This window comes from Rhea americana, unplaced genomic scaffold (assembly GCF_003343005.1).
Source record: "Rhea americana isolate MKP2758 unplaced genomic scaffold, rheAme1 scaffold_30, whole genome shotgun sequence".
Taxonomy (NCBI): domain Eukaryota; kingdom Metazoa; phylum Chordata; class Aves; order Rheiformes; family Rheidae; genus Rhea; species Rhea americana.
The window spans coordinates 5,635,764-5,658,661 of NW_028186424.1; the positions used below are offsets into that span (position 1 = coordinate 5,635,764).

General features: G+C 38.0%; 1 protein-coding gene across 1 annotated transcript in view; it reads left to right on the top strand.

Moving 5' to 3' along the window:
• The first annotated feature begins 3,589 nt into the window (after positions 1 to 3,589).
• ZFYVE28 (zinc finger FYVE-type containing 28) overlaps positions 3,590 to 22,898 on the top strand; it is an 81,235-nt gene continuing 61,926 nt past the window's right edge. Inside the window, exons 1-3 of the mRNA XM_085309690.1 lie at positions 3,590 to 3,698; positions 7,549 to 7,685; positions 10,149 to 10,289. Of these exons, the coding sequence (XP_085165816.1) occupies positions 3,590 to 3,698; positions 7,549 to 7,685; positions 10,149 to 10,289 (387 nt within the window). The remainder of the gene's footprint in view (positions 3,699 to 7,548; positions 7,686 to 10,148; positions 10,290 to 22,898) is intronic.

The window sequence follows — 22,898 nt, forward strand, 5'->3', positions numbered from 1 at the left end:
TGTCCTTGGGCTCTGCTGGATAAATTTGGGGTGGTTAAGGCAGGCTGTCTTTTCTGTACATGTACATCTCTGCTTCCCAGGAGTGCTGACAGCTTTGTGGTAAGAAACATGTATGATCATCAGGAGCCCTAGCAGCCTCCTGGTTTTTCATGTTTTCTGTAATGGAATTGTTTCCTGAGGAATGAAATTGCTTTTAATGACTCTTCTGGTAATTTGGCAACTTTCAGTTTACAGGCAGTGTGGTTTATTATTTTATACAATAWAATAACTTGCATCGTTTCCCTGAAATCATCTTTCACAAAGAATTTATTCTATCTTTAATGGTATAATCAGTTGCAATGGATAGCAAATTAAGTCAGGAAYAGTTCCCACACTTTGCAGCAGGAATTTTTTATTTACACACACACACACACACGCACACATATATGTACACACATGTATGTCTGTCTATATATGTGTGTACACATGTCTGTAAAAGTTGATGTAATATTCATAATTTAATATAACATAATGTATTATGCTAATGAAGTTAAAGTTGCTTCATTTACTCTAGGATTCATCTTGTTAGAAGGGTTGCATTCATCATGGCTTTAGAAGTTAACTTTGATGGTTGATTGCTGTGTGATAAATTGGATTTGATCCTCAGAAGTTACTAATGAGCAAGGCAACGAGATTTATTATGAAACTCACAACATGCTTTTCAGAGAGGAGGTGAGGTTTGTGCAGGGCTTATAAATCCATCATTTAAATGAGATTACTTAGAGGGTTCCCCCCCCCATCTTTGCACTGCTCTCAACACCATTAGTGATGTTAGCTGCTCTCTCAGTCTGGGTATTTTTGTTTGTGCTTTTTTGTATCTTATACTTGTAGATTCTTACTACATTCCTCCATAGTGCCTGAGCATTCAGTGTTGTGTTGAACAAAGTGACTATGGTATTTTGTGCCTCATTCATTTTCTTTAATTGAGAGAAACTGTTTCAAACTGATCTTTCAGAAACAATCTGCATTCATATACCTCCTGGAAATTAATTTTTGGCAGTAAAACTTCTGAAATTAGTTTGCAGTGTATGGAATATGTGTGTATATCAGAATATGTTGTATTGTAATCAGTCAGTACTTCCACCATCCTACTAATATGCTTTTTTCCTTTCTCTGTTATTTCCCTTTCTCTTGTCTTCAGCTGTGCTGGGGCCTGGCCAGTAGTTACGCTAGGTGATGCTAGGAATAAACACGAGCAGTAGCTGCTTGGGGAGTAGAGGCATAGTGCCATCCTGATTTACGTTGCTGTGTTTTCTGTTCATTTCAAACAACATCATTGTGTTTCACTGAATACAAATCATATTTGACACCTCTCCCAGATGTACACGTATCCCCTAACTTAATCAATTCTAGACTATGTTCTTGCCCCTGTCACCTCCAGTTAATAAATTCTGGACTTCATTTTCCTCTCAAATAAAGAAAAAAGGTAAGTGGACAGATGTRTATGATGGGATGGATTCATATATTCAACTTTGCAATCACTGGGAATAATTTTGTTTCCAAAATGGCAAAAAATGATATGTTCACTGTTTAATTTATTTTTTTTAATTCAGAGAAAAATATTCACTATTTCTCAATTGAAAAGTAGTAAGTAACTCTGATCCTAGATGGTGCATATGCTGAGGCTCCTGTCAGATGCCATATGCCTAGTGAAATCAATAGAGGTTCTTACCCTGTTATGGTTTTAATACTTAAGATATAGAAACTCCAGCAGGTGTTTTTCTCTAAGGCTTTGTAAGCACTAGAATTCCTTGGCCCATTCATTATATGCCAGAAATGTCATGAGTCTGCCTCTGCTTTTGGTATGGTGCCTGCTGGGGTTCATTAGAGGAGCCTACGTTGGGGTATTAGAACCTATTTGAAATCCTAATGTGACACACTAATATGTAGTGACTAYGATTTTTGTTTTTTGTTGTTTGTATTTTTCACCCTCAATAAAAGAATATAAAACTGTCCAGCTCAGGAAAATTTATGCCTAAAAATAGGCATAAAGAATAGCTGTACAAACCCATTTGTTTCCCAAGAGAGATTTCCTGTGTGACCAGGAGACCAAGGAGAGACCTTGAGGATATTGTATTGTCTGAAAAGACCAAGGAATGCCTAATTGAGCAAAAAGATCCAATTCAGCAGGGGAGTGCAGGCAGGGCCAGGTGAGCATCCTACCATGCACTGTCATCCAGTTTATTGTCTTGCAGCAAATTTATGTTTTTTGTGTGCTTACATCTTTTTTTTTTTTTTTTTTTTTTTTTTTTTTTTTTTTTTTTTTTATTTTTTTTTTTTTTTTTTTTTTTTTTAATGGATGGTCTATTCTGAAAGGTTTTTTTTGTTTTTGTTTTGTTTTGTTTGTTTTTTAGCAGGGGCTACAAAGTCCTATGCAATCATGCTGTCGATCTGTCTGGTGCCTTTTGCCTGTCTGTCTGCTGGCAATTTTCAAAACCACTCTTCATGTTCAGGCAAGCTGGACAGAAGGATCCTCAGATCAGTAGCAAGTTCTTAGAAGCAAGAACGTTCCCAGAAGTTGYGTGGAGGTGGGAGCTTTATGCCCAGTGGAGAAGAGAGACGATGTTAAGTGTTCTGACTGAAGGGCTGTGTTGTGCGTGTATTCCTTGAGGATTACATGACTTAGCTGAAATAGATAAAAACTTTTACCACAAAGGCATTTCTTTGATATTATTGTCCAATGGAAAGCAGAAGCTGGAAAAAGCTCACGTGATGAGTACTTGATAAGATCGGTTTCTGCCATCACTGGACTTGAGCAAATGCTTTTAGGAACAATGTTCTGATGAAATCTTTTTTGCTGTAATGATCGATTGTGCTAGTGATACGAGGCAAAAGTAGCTGTTGTGTTTTGAACATCTTGCCAGATGTTCAACCTGAGCTTATTGAAAGCTTCTTACAAAGCAAATTAGGTTTTGTACGAGCAACTTTACACAGATGATYGTGCTTTTATTGAATATCATATAGGGCACCTCAAATTCATCCTTAACAAGCTTGCTGACACAGACAAAAATAAAAATGCTCTTTCAATACAAAGAAAGCTAAGTGTTGTGCTTTGCCTGTTAATACCTGAGTGGGACTATGTAATAACTCACGTATAATCAGCAGGCTTAAACTCATTGCTGGATCGGGGTTTTTTTTTTTTTTTTCTCTCGTTGGAGAATCTATGCCCTGATTAAGACCTTTATTTCTTGATCCAGAAGTACAATATATGGGAGATTATTTAAAATAAGTTGGTATTGAACAACAGGTCAAAATAGCTATTCCACCATGGCTGCTAAACGTGCTATCTAACTGCGTAACTGAATATATTTAAAACAGTCAGGACCTTGTGATACACAGAACACATTGTCATCTTGTACAATAAATTGTTTTCCAAAATGTTAGGCCTTTTTTTTTTTTCTGGAGATCAAATTCTTAACCTATAGTCTTTCCAAATTCCCAGCTCAATGAGGACATACTTCCATTTGTGAAGACCCTTTCCTGAATTCTGTGCAGTAGTTTAGTTGTTCGTATTTGGGACTTTCTGATAACTGCTGTGTTTATTGAGAATATGGAAAGTTTGAAGCTGATTCACTTTGGCAGTGTGACAGTACCCTTCTTGCCTTTCCCTGCAAATACAGTAGACAAAACAGATTTAGACCAGAAACAACTGGGTCCTGGTAATAGAGGCATACAMYCCCCCCCCCTTTCCATACCAAGCGGGGGTGAAGGAAGCTGCGCAGGTATGAATGCCRTGGCCTTTCTCTGAAGCTTTTCACTTCAGCTTCAGCTGTTAGAGTCTCACTGCTTGTAGCGTAAGAGAAATTGTAGAGGAGCTAATTGATGTTTCCTAACGAACCCTGAGGAAGGATAGCACGGTAGGGCACTTACCACAGTTAAAACCGGCACACCTGGGCTGTCCGGTCCAGGAGAGAGGTTATGTTGTTCTCTTGTCAGAAAGCAACGCTGATTTACCATCAGCAAAATGCATAAAATTAGTAGTTTTCCATAAGGATTCAGTTAGGGTTTCTAAGTGTGTGGGAGAGACGTAAATGCGCAGAATGCTAGAAAAGCGCAAATGAACGACCGAGATCCGCAGCGTTCGCTCACGCTCCCCGGGGTGGTATTTTAAGCAGGGTGAGGGATTAGCTGCTGTTCTGAAGCAGTTCACAGCTGATGAATGCTCTTTTCCTGAGGATAACTGACAGGCATCACAAGATAATTCTGTCGCTTGCTAGGATCTCGCTCGTCTCTAGGGTTTCCTTGCTTCAGTCTTTCCTCATGAGTTCATTTGTGATGATTACGTATTTTATGTGGGGGGCTTGAGGGGCGGCGGGGGGCTCCGTGCCTGCCGTGATGTCAGTAGAAGAAAAGCCCGAAGGAAGGGGTTAACCTCCCTGCCACGGGTCGTAGAAACTGCATGGAAAAGTTCTCATTGGTGTGAAAATTGCTTATGATTCAGTACGGGCTGATGTCAGTTATGTTCGTAAGACCGAGCTTTTTAATATGTTGGATAGATGAGAAAGAAACAGTATTTGTACTCGAAAGCTGTCTGTGTTTAAAACTGCTCGAAAGATTCTTGTAGTTTTGTGTCTCAGAAAGGAAATCCTCCGCAAGAAGAATCAATATATCTAGAAATGTCATTTTCAAAACAATACTCAAATTTTGAAATTACTGAACAGCTTAAGGTTTATCTCTTAGCATCCTGCCTTCTCATTGTAGTATCAGTTTTCTTTCTAGCAGTTTGCTTTTGTCCTATGAAGAAATGTCTGTGCTGAAATTCCTTACTTGCCCTCTAAGTGCATCTCTCTACACTTTTTTTCTGGTTACAGCTTCAGTTTTTGTCGAAGACCAGTTTGCTTACAAGATGTGGTAATGATGTCTTTTCATTTGATAATATGTAATAAGTAATCATACAGGCCTGTTATTTATCTAAAAAATTTTAAGTGTAACGTAAGAATTAGTGAATATGTACACCACATCTCCCAAATTGTTTTCTTTCTAACATTCTCCTATAGTCTATATAAATCCTGATTAAAAATCTAATCAGAATTTATTATGCAGCAAACTGAGCTCATCTAGTCTGAGTGAGTAGTCATTGGTAGAACTTTATTGGCAAAAACTGAGTTTAGCAAGTTCAATAGGTCAATAGTACTTTCTCTTGTAGGCTGGATGTACTAAGCTTGTCAATGGTATACTAAACTTAATGACTGACCAAAGGAGAGCAGAAAATGAAGAGTGATACTTGATAAAAAGTAAAAGAAAAAAAGTTTTTTTAAAAAATGGTGATTTTTCATAAAGAGAAGACTGGAACGTTGCAATATTACACAATGATGTAATATTGTCCAGATGGTCTCCTCTAGTTCATGTGCTATATGGAATTAAATATGCATGATGTGGCTGAATGTTTTTAAAAAACATATGTGACTGATTCCCATCTTTATATATGAGTGATAATCAATGTATATCATACAAATCAGTATAATTAATAATGACCAATCTGTAAATGATGGTCTAAAATGTGTAAAGCCTGTGGCCTGGCAGTGCGGTTAATCATGGGCTGCCAGTATAGCTACACAGAATAACTGGATCGTTTAGTGGGCTGAATCCATTTGAACGTTAGATGTGAAGCATAAAGAAACGCTAGAGACGGGCAGTGCAGGGTATTCCTACAGAACAGGAACGACTCCTGCCTGGATAGCTGAGTCGGGATGCCACCAGGCTCACAGGTGACCCAACGCAAGAACCAGCTGTGTGATCTCCCAGGGGGATGTGGTGGAACTAGGTGAATAGAGGTAACACAAAAACTGGATGGCTTAGTGGAAAAAGGCAAAACAAGAGCAAATACCTATCTAGTATTTAGAAGTTGAAGTCCAGCAAATAAAAGCAAGAAATTAGATACATGAATTTGATGGTAAATGTGGTAATTTCTGAAAAAAAACCAGCAGGATCAGTGGTAGGTTCTCTGTCAGGGACTTTCAAATAAGATCTTCTACATTATTAATTTAAACAGATGATGATGGGAATAACCAATCTGTGCTGTGCCATAGAAGAGTAATAAGTAATTCACAAGGAATCGTTTGAACCATATTTTGCATCAACTGAAAGCGAAAATTAACATTGAGAATGGTATTAGCTTATGTTTTCTGATACCAATTGGAACAAATTAATTTAGAAAGTTGTGAATATTCATTTCAAATGGCCTCATACTAAGAGACATAGATTTTCATGCAGCTTCATCTTGGTGGGGACCCTGTAAGATGGGCACAATCAGCTCCCACTGCTAATCCATGTGAACATAGCACATAGAGAGAACTTGATTAAAACTTTATCTCCAATTTGAAAGATCAGACGTTTGAGTTGAAAAACTCATCTTTATGGTTTTTGCTTTCAGTCAGTCTTAAGATTCCCTATTTAACTTAAGCAGTGCAATTTAGATGCTTATAGATAGTCACGTGTTACCAAAACTTAGCACTTGAGTTCCTGCGTCTTTAGTTAACAACTTTGTCTAGAAAGTTTTAATGAATGTAGACAAATGTTAAAGGAAAAAATAAAAATCGGAAATAATCGATGGGATTCGAGTGGGAAATGCTGAAAAAATGCTGTATGGAGGCTTATTCTGTAAATACAGAAATTTAGCCCAAGACTCCATTTAGGAGTTTAGTTAGATGGCTTCCCTCTTACTATCATTCTTTCTGAATTTTGTTTCCTTGGTTTCATTACTATGTATTGCAGGCTTTATCCTTCTCCTTGGATATTTTTGTATCAAGGCTATAGTGAAGATACCGTCCAAGACCAACTGTTTGATGTTTTACATTTGCTTAGTGCATCTTAGCTGTTTAGTAAGAGATAACACTGAAGGGGTTAAGAGGAAGGGCCTTAAGATTGAAAAGGTTTATTTTGTAATAAGCATATGGCTTCCCTTTGGGGAAAAAAACCCCGCTTTAATTACTATATGTTTTAGCTCCTTTGAAAGGTATTTCATTGGTGACTTGCCTCAGAATTTTAATGTTTTGACCTAGTGATGAGGAACACTTTGCAGCAGTATTACAGCTCATGATGATGTTAAAGATAGCCTTAAACTCCTTGTGTTTGTGCACAAGCAAGGCGCGTAAGAACACGAGTCTCTGCTCAGGAATGGTTTTTGTTGCCTCGTTAAATCGCTGAGGGAGGAGCAGTACAGCGAGTAAGTGTAAGGTAGTACTTWGCATAATTTAAAAGATTAAATCTTTTTTCTGCTGTCTTATTACAATAAAATATTTGCTGTAGTTAATTTTTTGCTCCTGTCAAGAGCAGAGGATGTATACTGATCTCTTTAAAAGGTATTAATACCTTTTTAATTAATTGTTCCTTCTCAGGGACTCTACAGCTGTGTGTGTTTTGATGCTGTTGTACCGGCCTGAACGGGTTTTTCTGCAGGATATGTATTTTGTGCAGGCTAAAACTGGGAATTGAATAGCATGCTGTGGTAGTATTTATTGAATGCTTTTTTGAAGTTAATGAAGCAGAAGTTACTCTGCTTTTTTCAAGAATTCACGACGGCGTTTTCTGCGCTCTCGGCGCGTTACGGTGCGCTGGGTTCTGTTACCGATCGTGGCGGCGTCTCCGGCGCCGCTCTGCTGCGGCCCCTCTGCAGAGGCCGGCTTGTGTGCCTGGCTGTTGGCAAAGTATGTGAGATGTTCAACTTCRGAGTATAGCTGTTATCACCTCTATTAGTGCTTTAAACCTGGAGTTTGCTAATGAGTATTTTTACTCTCGCTGCAAGCCTATGCCCTTCCCTTCAAAAATATCTTACTTCATCTTTTTATAATAGGGGAAATGTTTTCTATATTTCAAACAGAGAATGTTAAGTTGTGAAACATATATTTCATCATTATACCCTCAGTATTTTTGTCCTTTTTTGCCATTTGTTGTTCTGAATAATTTTATCTTTTAAAGTCATACTGTCTTCCATTTTGCTATTGAGTATTTTCCTTATTTTTTACATTTGTCTTGTACTATTGCATGACTAGCTCTGATCTGCATTATCTATCATTTAAAWTGTTTTACACTTTGCTAATTTCTATGCTTTTGCTATTTCTTCATTTTTAAAAGCAATATTTTCTTTTTACCCAATGATTTTCTTTACCTGTAAGATTTTTTTCTCATGTTATTTTGTCTTCCATGTTTGACTTTCTTTAAATTGCTTCCGTGTTACTTGGGCTTTACACATAAYCTGGTCTTGGTGGAAGTAACTTTGTACTGTTTCATTCTTCCATGTTTTAAGAACCCCTTTCAGATATTTTTCAGCTATTTTTTGCTCTGCTTGATGTTCAGTCTCATCTGGCAACAACTACTTATGTCTAATTGCCAGTCTATAGGTAGTATAGACAAATGGTTTTTACACTATGTGCCTATTCCATCAAAAATGATTAAAAAGAAAAAAAAGTATACATACCTCCTGAATAGCCTGTGTATGGTTTACTAACTCCTTGTTTAGGAAAAAAAAAGTTTTGTTTATCTGAAACCCCTGAATCTCTCACCAAGTTCATGGCATCTATGAAATAATTCTAGTTCCTTTCCTCCRTCTGTATCTCCAGTCTCTTGTAACATTCAAAATTCTTCTTTTTTTTCCCCCAACACTGACTTCAATTATTTTTTGAATATTTAGATGGAAGCTTTTGTAGGCATCAGAATTTCCAGTCACTGATGAATGTTTAAATTATCCCTTTTAGGTCACAGGCTTTTATTTACTATTTTAATGACTGACCTGCTGGAAAGCAGCTCTGCAGAGAAGGTCCTGGTGGTCAACAAGTTGACCATGAGCCAGCCATGTGCCCCTGTGGCCACGAAGGCCAATGGTATCCTGGGCTGCATTAGGAAGTGCATTGCCAACAGGTTGAGGGAGGTGATCCTCCACCTCTGCTCAGCCCTGGAGAGGCCATATCTGGAGTACTGCGTCCAGTTCTGGGCTCCCCAGGACAAGAGAGACATGGAGCTACTGGAGAGAGTCCAGCGTAGGGCTGCAAAGATCATTAGGGGACTGGACCATTCCCCTGTGAGGAACGGCTGCGAGAGCTGGGCCTCTTCAGCCTGGGGAAGAGAAGACATCTTATCAATGCCTACAAACACCTAAAGGGAGGGTGTCAAGGGGGTGGGGTCAGATTCTTTTCAGCAACAGGACAAGGAGCAACAGGCAGAAACTGAAGGACAGGAAGTTCTGCTTGAATACAAGGAAAAGCTTCTTTCCCATGAGAGTGACAGAGGCCTGGCACAGGTTGCCCAGAGAGGTTGTGGAGTCTCCTACTCTGGAGATGTTCAAAACCCACCTGGATGCGATCCTTGTGTAACATGTTCTAGGTGACCCTGCTTAGGCAGGGAAGTTGGACTCGATGATCTCCAGAGGTCCCTTCCAACCTCAACTGTTCTGTGATTCTATGTCAATATGTCTTGGTAATGGATTACATTGTTTTTCTTCTATAACTGCTATTTGGTTTTAATGTGAATGAAAATCCATCATGATAATTCTGCTTTTTGCCACTCAGAAGACTTGTGGCATAGTTTTCTGTCTGAATTGTATCAGTCCAATTATTTGCATTGTCAAATCTTTACAGGGCATCTATTCTGCCCTGGTAACTTTTTTGGTAGATTTGGTAGATTCTGTGCATCTACCATTTGTGACTTGATTCTTGGGATTGTCAAAATGAGGATTATTGTGGCAAATCTGACCATCTGGTGCACTAGCTTCTGCCCAGGGTCCTTCACAGTGCTTGATAGATCACAGTTTTCTTGCTTTTTTAACTTGGAAAGCAATTTTGGCTTATTTTGCCTAGAGCTGAAATGTATTATTTTGTTTTCAATAAACAGAACTTGTGATTCAGCTGTTTGCTCCACCATATAATTATGACAGAATTAGGGAGAAAGCCAGCAAGGCTTTGGAGAGAGTGGTATTTAATAATGCTTCAGGTTTGCTGTATGAGAGAGTTTTCTTCAAAGTAGAATAATTGTAAGTATGTGCAAGTGTCTTAAAATCATTCTTTTCCTTGCTGTCAGACTGCTAATCTGCCTGAAGAAAAAATAAAATAAGTAACTAAAGTACTTCTTTTTTAAGCAAAAAAATGTAATATGGTATATATATCTCTTTATTGCAGAGAACAGACCCACAGCTTCTTGCTCAGTTCTACTATGCTGATGAGGAACTAAATCAAGTAGCAGCTGAACTGGACAGTTTGGATGGAAGAAAAGACCCGCAGAGATGTACACTGCTAGTCAACCAGTTTCGCTCCTGTCAGGTAGTCAAAATGGCACCTTCTTGATTATATTGTGGTGTTTTTTTCTGTTTCTAAATTTATCTCCTTGTTTGTAGTCTTATCCCTGGAGATAAAGTTCATTCGCTGTTTCTCTGCAGGTGCACAAGCTTTCGGATTGTTTTTATAGTATCAGTAAACCCTAGTAGCTTCTCTGAATGTAGTAGGAATGCAAGAAATGCAGATTCTGGCAGTTTCTTGGTCAGTTTAGTTGGCAAGAGAGACATGAAGCTACTGGAGAGAGTMCAGCATAGGGCTACAAAGATGATCAGAGGGCTGGAGCACCTGCCCTATGAGGAACGGCAGCGAGAGCTGGGCCTCTTCAGCCTGGGGAAGAGCAGACTGAGGGGGGATCTGATCAATGTGTACACGTACCTGAAGGGAGGGTGTCAAGGGGACAGGGACAAACTCTTTTCAGGTGTCCCATGGTAGAGGACAAGAGGCAACGGGCAGAAATTGAAGCACAGGGAAGTTCTGCCTGACCGTGAGGGTGAATTTCTTCCCTGTGAGAGTGACGGAGCACTGGAGCAGGTTGCCCAGAGAGGTGGTGGAGTCTCCTTCTCTGGAGATCTTCAAGGCTCACCTGGAAGCAACCCTGTCTACCATGCTGTAGGTGACCCTGCTGAGCAGGGGGGTTGAACTGGATGATCTCCAGAGGTCCCTTCCAGCCTTACTCATTCTATGATTCTATGCTATAGCTTGTTCCTGGGTCACTACCCTGTGACTCTTAATACTTCTGAAGTCTGATGATTCCTTTCTTTCTAACATCTTACTGCTACAAAAGCAATCTGTGGCAAGGGTTGAAAGRTAGTTGCATTTTTTGTGTAGTTAGTTATTTTTGAAATTCATRATTTTCACCAGATTCTGCATAATAAGTCAGATCATAGTCCAGTGTCATTTCAAATAATAATTTTATTAATTGAGACTTCCAAATTATTTTGTAACACTTTGTGTAAAAACAAAGTGTTTGGATTTTTTGTTGTTTACTTTTTTTGGTGGGGCTTGAAGATGATGTCAGCCTGGGGATCAAAACTGTTCTAATGGAAGGGGTGTACRAGCATCAAGCAATGCTTTTGTGGCCACGGGATATAGTTAAGCATATTCCCAATCTTTGCTCCAATCTTATCTTTTTTCCCCTCCATATATTATTAAGGYTTCCAGATTATCCTCCATGCTTATTTCCGTAAAGCTTATTGAGACATAGTCTGTCCATCAGACTTTGGTGTTTTCTAGGAACAAAGTTTTCTAAAATCCCTATGATCTTCTATCTTTTCATCTGGACTTGAAATTAATTTACAAGGTCTATCTCTTATTTGTTCCTGAGTTGCTTATTTTCAGTTGAATTACTGATAGTATCTGCTTAATTACCAGGTGATGTTTTGAAATTTTATTCCATATCTCATATCTCTAAGGGAGATAACTGTCTTTTTAAATTACTGCAGTTTCCTGAAGGACCAACAAGCCTTACAAATGGCAATTCCTTTTAAAGAGAGACTGTATTCTGTTGGATCTTTACTATCTCCAAAAAGCTGTGTTTTATATCTTTGTGTTCAGTTTAAAAATTCAGGGCTATTGTTAAAAGGGTTTCAAGTTTCTGACAGTGTATAGAWGAATTCATACAACAAAAGATTCTGCCTAAAGATTGTAATGCTTTATAATGGACATACTTAATTTTTTCTATCTTAACAGAAAGGACATTTTAAGTATTAGTCARTCAAGTGGAAGGCATGGTGCTTTGAGAAGCCTCATGGTGGTGCTTTCCTATGGATATGCAGAAAACTTCAGTTTTCAAGATTGTTGACACTTCCTTACTAAAGAATTGCCATTCTTAATGTTACCTTATATTTTTTGGCCTTAATACTATTTGATTGATGATAAAATTACAATTTTTACAGTAAATTCTTTTTTTAAACATCTAAAAGATGTTGCAACTTGGATTTCAAATGCTGTGAGTTGACTGTATAGCATGATGCTAATTATCATAGTGATGAGTAAGAATCAAGGTCACTTTTCATTTACACATTAATGCACTATAGCAATTTGTTTCAATTTTGGTACCTTACTGTAAAAATGACATCCTGCATTTTGCTTACTGTAAAAAWTGCATTCTGCATTTGCATGTCAATAGCAGAATATTATGAGAACATAACACATGCATTAATATAATACCTTGCATTTCTTGTATTCATAATATCTGACAAAACACTTCTGGTACTACTTCCTGTTAAACTTAATGATAACTTAAGTAAGCCACGATAAATAATGGAAAGCAGGGATATTTTGTTAAATGAAAAAGAACACTAGCTAGAATGTCATACTTCAATTTATTGAACTTGATTATTGATAGTAGTAGAGGGAACACAAGTTATTAAGAAAAATGTATTTGCAACTGTGAATTTTGAGGAATTTGTAATGTTAGTTCATTTGCAACACAAATAATTCCTAAAACTATTTCTATGAGGGTTGAGATAAGGTATTCTTTCTTATGTTGCCCCTACCCCTCAATTTCAGAAAGTTCCTGACATCACAGGGCTTATTTTGGTATTGAATGTTGAAGTAATGGTACTTGGTGTATAATTTAAATTAATCATTGAAACATTTTTCATCATTCCTTGATCATTACTGTTTTCACATTGGTTGCTATCCTTTTACTTTAGCTGATAAGSTGGGTTAAAACAATTTCTTGGTCATTTAAATGGAATTAGGTTTAATTTTATGTTTTACAAAATCTAATGGATTAAGCGTGATGACAATAATGATGAAAAGCACCTTTTTTCTAGCCCAGATATTTTATTAGAACTTGATAGGTCAACACTGAGCCTATGTATAASTGCTTTCGATTGCAATAGCGTTTTCAGGCTTGTAGTACTTACTTGCTGTTTCAATTTGCTGAGAATTGTTTGTCTGCATAAAGTAGMGAGTTCTCAGAATAGCATATGAGTCAGTTCCCAGCATGGTTTTATCAAAATTATCCCTTGAACTGCAGATAATGTCTTGGCAATGTGTAATTTGATCCATAATGATGTACTGGGAAGGAATTTGTCCCTGTCAGGGCACTGGCCTGAAGCAAACCATGTACTCGCTTGGATGTGTTACCCTCGCGCTCTGTCACTGCAGAGTAAGCTGGGACGTGGATAGTACTTGTGAAACCTCTCATTTTCTGGCTCACTTGTAGGACTGATTGGCAGTGCGGTGGCTGGTAAGGYACTGCGCTGGCCCTTCACTCTTTCCCTGCTACTTGGCTGATCAAGGTGCTTGGGAACCTCTTGAATCACTGCAAATGACAACACGTTGCTTGAAAGTCAGCTAGCACCATTTTCAGTTTGCTGCAAGATTAGGCTTTAAACTGGAGCCTTTCGTGTGCATGCTTCCTACATAGTTCAGTCCTCCATGGGGCAAGTGTGAAGTAGGTGGCTGTGAATTGAGGTCCCATAGCCTATCACAACATGATCTGATCCCGCTGAAGCATCAGGGCTCTTAGAGGAAGCTCGAGCAGATTTCAGTGTTGTTTTTTATAATGTCCATCTCAAGAATTTCTGTAGCAGGATAAAATACAGGGTGAAGATGTATCAGAAGGGCTCCATTTCTACYAATCATATGTATCTCCATATTTTTTTCCAGCTCACTTTAACAATTGAGAGCAAGAGGACAAGATAAGCTGAGATTCAAGTGTCAGGGAAAATGAAGCCTTGCTGCTACTGCCAAGGAGGCATGTGTTATAAAGGGGCTCTGGTCCACAAGCTGAAGAGCTTTCTGTATAATGTGGAAAGAGGGTAAAAATGAGCTGTTGGAAACACTGAGTAATCAGATGCAGGACAAAATGCTGCTCCAAGCATGTGTATCATCTCCCTTGTCACAGAGCAGTGTGCTACATCTATATTTTCATTTAAAAAATAAAAAGGCATTATAGCCTCCATCATGGAAGTAATTTTTTAAAGTAGGCAAAGACCATAGTAACACATTGTTTGCTTTCTGAAGCTGGGGATGAGTGGACAAGGCAAGGCAAGCCTCAAAGCAGGGAATGCCCTCTCATCCGTCACTTTTTAGTGTTTAATTGAACAGCAGTTGCTGATGTTGGATAGTGAGTCACTTTGGAAAGCAGTTATCTGGTTTCACTTGATAAAAGGAAACCAGTCTAATTGCCTTTCACCTCAGCTTGCACCTTGTCCATGTCTACGGCAGGTTTCTAGCTTCCTTTTTTGGTGACTTTTAAAAATCCAACAACCCTGAAATGGCTGCAGATTTTCCAAAATGCCCAACAGAGTTCTCCCCAGAGCTGAGGAGAAGTGTCCCTGCGTGGGAGTGAATTCAGTCACAGAGTGTGTGCGCGTTTCTCTATAAAATAGAAAGGATCGTTATAAGCAGGCTGATTTTTATAAAATGCTGTGGCATAAAATAGCAACACAAGTGGCGATGGATATTGCACAAGGGTGAAACTGAAGCTATATCGACAACTTAGTAAATAATGAAATAGGAAACTTGGCTTTGCCTATAAAATCCAATTAATTTTTTATCAGTGAAAAAAGGGACATGATTGCATTAAATAATGTGTTTTGGGGGAGATYTAGGTTGTTACTGAAAGGAATTGTGAGGCTAGATAGTAATGTGCTGTCCACTCTCACTAACCATTGCATGCAAACTCTCAGGGAAAATATAATCTGGCTTTAGTAGAAGATGAGGTAGGTATCTGTTTAAAACGTGAGGCCGTAGCATGAGAATAATGTTAATACTTTATATATACTACAATTAGAAAGTCAGATAAAAGTAGTTTTTGTGATCAAAGTATCACAAGTTTTGCCCAAATTAAAAATATGGCATTATAGCCATATATGGCATATGGCATATGGCATTTTCTTCTCTTTGTGAGAGAGAGGACCTGGCTTTAACAGGTAATTTAGCTGGTAATGACCAGTGTATTTGAAAGCTAAATCAGGACAGTGGAGCAAGATAATTTTAAAACTGACTTTTCTCAGCTTTTATGAAGTACAGTATTATACCAGATCCACCCACTTCTGTAGGAATTAATGTAATGTGACGTGTCTAGCTGTCAGAGGCTTTATAGTTCTTCTGTGTTCCTTGGTGTCATCAGAGAATTGTTGTCAGCCCTGATGTATTTCTTTTTTCTTCTTTTTTTTTTGTTTTTTTTTTTCATTCATTTTTACTCTTGCAAAGGACGGTAAATTGTGATATCAGCCACTGATTTATTTATACCGTCTTCATGCCCTCTTTGCTCTGTATGTATGTGCAGCTACCATGCTAACAAGATTAACAATATATGCAGATTATTTATTTGCTAGTATTTCCATACTTAGAGTTTATTTTCTTAGATTTTTCACTTAATCGTGTAGGAAAAAAGTGTTCATCCATTTAATTTTTCTTAATATGGGGAAGTAAGAGAAGAAAGACAAGAGGGCAAATAAATTCTTTAAAGACAACCCTAGCAGTGGAGTTTATTTTTCATTATGATCTTAACATATTTGACAGTTAAAGGCTGGGTTTTTTAATGTGAAATAATTCACGAAACATTAAGTCCTTTATATATTTTCAAGGGCTATACCTCACATACTACGCCACTGTAATAGTATTTCAAATATTATGAATGATATTTTGTGGAATATTGTGAAAGATTTTTTTCTCATGTGTGTCAGGTTGCCCTATGTCAGTCTCATTAATTGAAAGGAAGTCTTTTGTCGTGATATATTATGCTTTGTGCACAGCAAGGACTCCTACATATAAGAAGGAGGAGATACAAAATGTTTTCGGAGTATACAGAAAGAACAGGTCAGTCGCAGGCTGCTGATATGCTGCTGTTACCGTGACTGTGAAAAGTAGCCTGGTATAATTTAAAAATAAACTACTAGTTTAACTACTTGAAATCAAAATTAAGGGGAAAACCAAAACCAAATGAAATAAATAAGCTGTTATCTGTTAGGGTAACTTGATTAATTATTGTAACTATCATTCAACTGAGAGAAGGAGAAGATTAAATAGTTGAGTCATAACTCTAAATTCCTTTTACAGTAAATAAATGCAGCGATTGTGTTTTGTATCTCAAAGTTATGCTTTGGAAAGAATTCATAATTATCTCATTGCTACACAATGTTCTAAAAAGATTGACAGAAAAATGCAGAATATAGSTTAGTCATTTTTATTTTATTTTTGGTTTTTGAAAGAACTATATTTATTAGCAAGTTAAGATTACTTCTGAGGTTTGACATGGTTGATATGAAAACAGCTTGTGGTAAGTAAGTTTATTGGTATTGGAGACCARATATGGTGTAACGATGAACCTAATGTGGGAGTAGATGGTAGACTTTGTTATTCTACTCTTCTGCACTACGTACACATATGGAAACTTTCCATTTTAAACACTCTGAGAAATGAGTCTTTGTGTGAAGTAAATTATGCAGAAGTTCTGGTTAAGAACACTCTCCTTGTTGCTTACCCCATCTACTCTCTCACCTACTGGATTTTCTGTTTTTACATACATAAAAGTGTTTTCTTTAAAAGTAGCGTTCCTAAGTCTAAACACTTAGAAACCTGCTATTAAAAGACAAAACAAAACAAACAAACAAAAAACCCCAAAGAGAAAAAGTAGTAATTAAGATATCATTTGTTTCAATATACTATTTAAGCTTAGAGTCTGTTAAAAATATCAAACATAAACTGGGGACAAGGCACAGTCTGAACTAATGAAAAATGGAGTATCTGAGGTAGTTATAGCCTTACAGTGTGAAGTACTGAGATGAACAACAGCAGTACTACCCAAAGTACAAGGTTCTTCCCACTTCAAAGTAAATAAAAGCTAACTTTTTCCATATTTGAAACTGCCATGGCAACTTGTTGCATAATTCAGAAAAAATGCCTTTTAATTTAAAGAAAACATAGTCCCCATGATGCCACTGTGTGACATACCCAATATAAATTTTTGATTTTCCCCTGAGAATACATTTTCAGTTCTGAGGGTTTCTTTGGATGATGTTTATTTAGGTAAATACCAAGGAACAGCTACTTGTATTCCACAATTTCTCAAGTTCACAAGGCACCTGTAACTTCTGCCAAAGTCATCGCTGTCCCACTTCTGTARTGCTCATAGTCAGCAGTTGTAGCCATTCGTATAGAAGGGTGGGTGATCACCTCCCTGCTACAAAGCTAACTTTTTGCATTGGTTGGTGCAAGTAAGTGATGCATTAAAATAAATTGTCTTATTTATGCCAACTCGTAATAGTTGCCTTACAATTGCTCTGATACTGTCAGAAAGTCTTTTTTTTTCCTTAGTAAATCAGATATATTTATTTATAAGTAAACAGGGATGAATTTTAACAGGCTTGCAGATTCCTGACTACTTTTGACTTGCGTCATGACTGGGAGTAAAAATACTGTTTTCACACATTCCTACAGCCCTATGGCCTCAATTTCAAACCTGCTTAATGGTGTTTTACCCGTGGTCTTCCATGGGTACAAATTTGAGTGCAAAATAATTYAAGTCTGTAACAGGAATGTGAGAAGGTATGTCAACAGATCCAACTGACATGCTGGTTGTTCTATGACTTGTTCTACAATGCAAATAAGAGCTTAAAAGCTCTTTGTATTTTGTCATTGAGAATATACAACTTTGAGTGCATTCCTCAGCAAGGAAGGCAGCAATCTCTTTATGTAGATGCATTTTAGGAAGAAACCTTTTAATCRGTCATTTCTATTATACTGATAGAAGAAATGACCCTAAACCTGAAAACTCTGTTTTAGGACAGATCTTTCCAAAGTTTGGGACCTGCAGTTTTGAGTTGAACTGTTGTTGGAAATAACTCTACAGTCTATTGGTGAAGTAATACTATGTTAGTCTTTCTTTGTTTTCTCTGCAACTACAGAACGTCCCTCAATTAACTTTGTATTCAGTGAAATCAGGTTTTTCATTATTTTTTAATGTGTTCCTTCTCTCCTAGTTGCTACAGTCTCTTAAATCTTCCATGGAATAGCATTCCYACATTTTACAGCTATATTAAGGGAAATGCACAGAGTGATTTCAGAAGAAAATATTTTATGTAAAATTCAGTGAGTTCGATCAGAGTCCTCTGATAAATTTAGCAGCTGTGCATATGCATTGTCCACTCTTAGGTTCAAGCAAGCTCTTGGGCAGTTGTTAGAAAGGTTACAAACTTTTTAGCTTGCAGAAATATCTTTTAGCTTTTTTGCCTGATTTTTTGGTTAAGTATGAGCAAATAAGATAAAGTAAATGTAAATTAAAAAAAAAAAAAACTCCTGGAATATGTATTTTATGTTCTAACCTGTAGTTCCTTAGACTGTAATTCCATGGTCCATTGACAGTGTCAGCTGAGAGGATTTCTGTTCCCACTTCCCTTTATCTCTTGCTCCTACCCCGGCAGCGCAGCGTAGTCCCCCTCCAAGAGCAGCTCACGTTCACTGGACCGGTCCGGGAYGGTGCCTCCACTGGAAGAGGCGCTCTCGTCCTTCCTTGCAGCCCTGGCCTGGGTGCACGCACCCCAACGTGTGTTCCGGGACCGACTGATCAGCTCGCAAGCCTGGCTAAAAATGAATCTTTGATAGAGATGCTTTTGCAGGCAAAGGGGGCAAGTTGGTTTGATGTAATGTGCGGATGCATGATGGCATGAAAGTGCTGGCGTACAGCAGAGAGCATCCGCAGACGGGAGCRGAGAGAGAGGACTGGCCTTAGAGGTCCCTCTCCCTGGTCAGATTGAGTGAGCTGTGGTCAGCTTTAGGCAGTGAAACCGCATCCTCAGGTGTACTGATGTCAGTATTTKCAGAGGCATCCAATGAACCCTGATGGCGAACAGAGCCGACTCGCTGCGGGGCAGTGAGCTGAGCCGGTTCACAGTGTGGCACAGCGCAAGTGAGCTGACGTGCTGGTGGGATTCAGCCTGGGGACAGAGCAAAAGCCTCAAAGGAGATGAGCTGCGGGGGGGACTTTGCAAGCCAGCATTGCTGCCTGACAGCTTATATTGTGAAATGGCCTTAGACTGTTTTCTGCCAGTCCTTGATGAAAAGTAACTTTCTGTTTCAGGTATAAAAGAAACTTAGCTGAAGGTGTCTCCTATTATTTGCTAAGTTTAAGTGGTGTGAGAATAAGGAATCTTCAGAAAAAAATATGCCCTTTATTCTGTGCTTTATCTGTATTGTATCAGTGATGAAGAGAAAGCAATGGTTATAAAGAAAGTGAACATTAATGAGCATCCCTTGGCGAAGAAGGAACATGTCAAGAGCTGWGAAATAACTCACAGCACAATGATGTTGTCATTGTGGAATGGCAGCGGATTACTTAAGAAGTACTAATTGTATTCATTAACAGTCTTGACAAGAGCAAACTGGGAGCACGCACCGTGATCCCTGGGAGCAGTGAGGCAGTTCAGAGGTATGATGTTTTCAGGTCTGATTGCATCTGTCCATCGAAGAACATTTTCAGGTAGAATTAGGCAGAAATGGATCTCATTACAGAAGACAAGTTAGAATAAAACTGTACAAAACTCCCTGTTGGATTTTGAAAGCTAATGATTGATTAAAAGTTGGCAAGAATCTGTTCCTTATATTGTTTTGTTAAATGTTACAAAGGTTAAACCATRTGGATTCTGAGCCAGGAGTATTTTGGGGGGCTAARGTAATGGCCAAGTATTTCTAGTTTGTTAATTTGCAACCATTGAGACGTTGTATTAGTTATRTTAGGGAGGTCAGTGAAGGAGACAGCAGGATAATTATTGAAAAATAAATAAAAATTGACTTAAAGCAAAATTCTTTGCCTTGGTTTTCCCAAATATTAGGAACAGTAGTAGACTGAAGTTTTTTGCTAGGAGAGGGAAGAAATAGGAATYAAAAGCAGAATCCTTCTAGCCCATTCAGTACTACTGGAATACTCTGAGCATGATTTATTGATCTGTGATGAAGAGCTTATCATGATAGTATTCTAAATTACATGCATTTGTGAGGCTCTTTTAAAAAATGTACAGAACTGGWGGGCTGTGAGGAAATTCCTGTGAAGTCTACATGACTTGATACAGATGTGGRAAAGCCAGAAATTCATGCTGGAAGGATCAGGCAGTTGAGCCAAGTCTTGTTCAAAGAATGTTTTTTTCTCCTTTCTTTTATACATTCTCATCCTATTTAGTTGAAGTGGGAACTGCACCACTTTTGGGAAGAAGAGAAGTAAATCTGAGGAAAAAAAAAAGTTTTTGCTTCATTTAAGTGGTAMTGTCAAGGCTAGCCTTGAATTCCAGACAATGCACACTTATGCTGTACTGTTTATCTGTGATCATAGAGCTTTCGTGTTTTTCCCCCTTAAAGTGGATTTTTTCTCCAATTCAGTTGTCTTATAATTGATTACAGTATTTATTGTTTCATCACRCCTAGTAATGATTATTTATGAGTTGCACTGCATCAACAGGTGTCTTAACTGTGCCTCATCACATCCACAAAGAGTTGATGTCAAGGCAACCATTTGCTGTATAGATACTGGACTGAACAAAAGCATGTAACATTTAAAAATATGTGGACTTTTCAACTCTTTCATATGGTATTTTTACTGAACTGTCAATGAAAAAAGAACGTTAGGTCTAATTGTGGAAAATACACTAAATATCCTGTAAGTAAAACTTTTTTTCCCCCCTCTATTAGTCTCAGTAAYGAAGTAGGCTAAGATTACACTTTTTAAACTTAACCTTTTTTTCCTATAAATTAAGTGATTAGTGGAATGAAATAGGTATAAAACAAATATACAGTAATTAAATTTTTTTCATGAGTAAATAGAAGAATTAGGTGTATCCCYTTTAAATTTTCTCTGCTTATCTGTTTTTCTTTGTCATTCCTGTGAAACTTTTGGTTGCTTGCAGTATTTTTCGCTACCAAATGATTAGCATGAAGGTTACATTCGAATGTTTGGCTAGACGCAGAGGCATTAGTACAACTCAATAAACCAAGAATGGTCTTTCCTTTCTTCACGTGGGATTCCTGTTTGATCCAACATAGGGAATAATTAATATTTTAAGCAATTTTTTCTTTGAGAAAAGGGTCATAGTAGTGTCTACTGAAGTTGTCTGAAATTGAAATTTTTCATGTTAACTGGCTTTTTCAGTTGTTTCCACTTGCTCATATGGATCAAATAGGTCATTCAGAGGAACTGCTTATTATTTAAGTCTGTGGGCAGAGTGGTTTGAAAATGCTGTGCACTGCAGGTCAGGGAATTAATTTGTAACAGGGAAAAACCATAGGGAGGAAATCTGGCCCAATTCCAGTTCAATACGGAATACATTGAGGATGCGGATGCTTTCACTCTGTGCAGTAGGGAAAGGGAAAGTAAAGGTGGTTTTAAGTCATGATGACATTGGCCTGAGCTGCACAGCAGTGCAGTAGCGATATGAAGATGACTGTGCCAACTCCATGCCAGTCTGGGATTTTTGTGTTTGGAAGGTCTTCCAGTGTGTTTCAGGACAGTTCTGAGACTGCTTTACTGCAGTAGGATGGTGGCTGCCTGATGCTGGTAGAAGAGAAAGCTCATTTTATGTTTGTTGTAGGAGATATCTGAGTCCAAAATGAGTATCTTGTACTCATCTGTTGCTATGAAACTATATAAAAGGGAGTGTTAAGGCATAAGATTGCTTCTKGGAGTGTTTTCAGATGTCTTTTAATGCAAGGTAATTATTTCATAGTATTTATAGAAAAGGTTTATGTAGGCATAAACTGCTGTAAGAACACGTCTATATCCAGGGTATTTGTCCAACAACAGCTGAATTCGTAGTGGACAGAGTTTTTAAGTTACCTGCTAGTGATAAAGACGACAAGACCGAAAAGCTCTGTGTTGTTAACCCACTGTTTCAGTAAAGTCCTCCTATACTTCATTTCAGTACAGTCAGCTGTATCTAATATTAGCTGATGCTTTTTGATGTGTGAGAGTAAGACAGGATTTTTTTTCTGATGATAGCATCCTACAGAGAGAGGCTGATCCCCTGCAGCATGACAGTACTTAATGCAGTCTCTCAAGTTGGTGTTGTAAACAGCCCTACTGTGAATAGTATTTTCTTTTTAAATTCACTGAGAGCTGTATTTGGGAGGGCAGCAGGGAAAGAGCGAAATGAATTCCGTGATTAGGTCTGTGTGTTAGAGAGAAAGAGGCTGAAAATAGATTTAATTAAAACTTAAATGTAATCCATAGGAAGAATGCATGCTGGATTAGCACAGCATTGGTGTACTTCACATGTAACATTCAATCCACTTGGGGAGATATAATTATTCAATGCAAGTTTAATAAACTCTGAATACATGCAAGAGAAAAGATTACAAACTTGTGATTTCTGGAGTGCATCGTGCCGTTATAGCGGTGCAACACTGTTCAAGAAGAGAGAAGTTGGTAGTACAGTTTAACACCAACTGCAGCAATCAGAGTTCCCAGGACCAGGGCTTGAAATTGCTGGAGACTCAAGCTGCCTTTCATTCTTGAGAAGAGTTAGAAGCACTTTACAGTGGGCTAGATTAGACTATGAGCTACTGTCCAAACCTGTCAAGCTACAAAAAAAAAATCTGAGCTGCTTTCAGAAGGTGGAGCATCGAGAAGCTAGTGGTGGGAAACAGTCG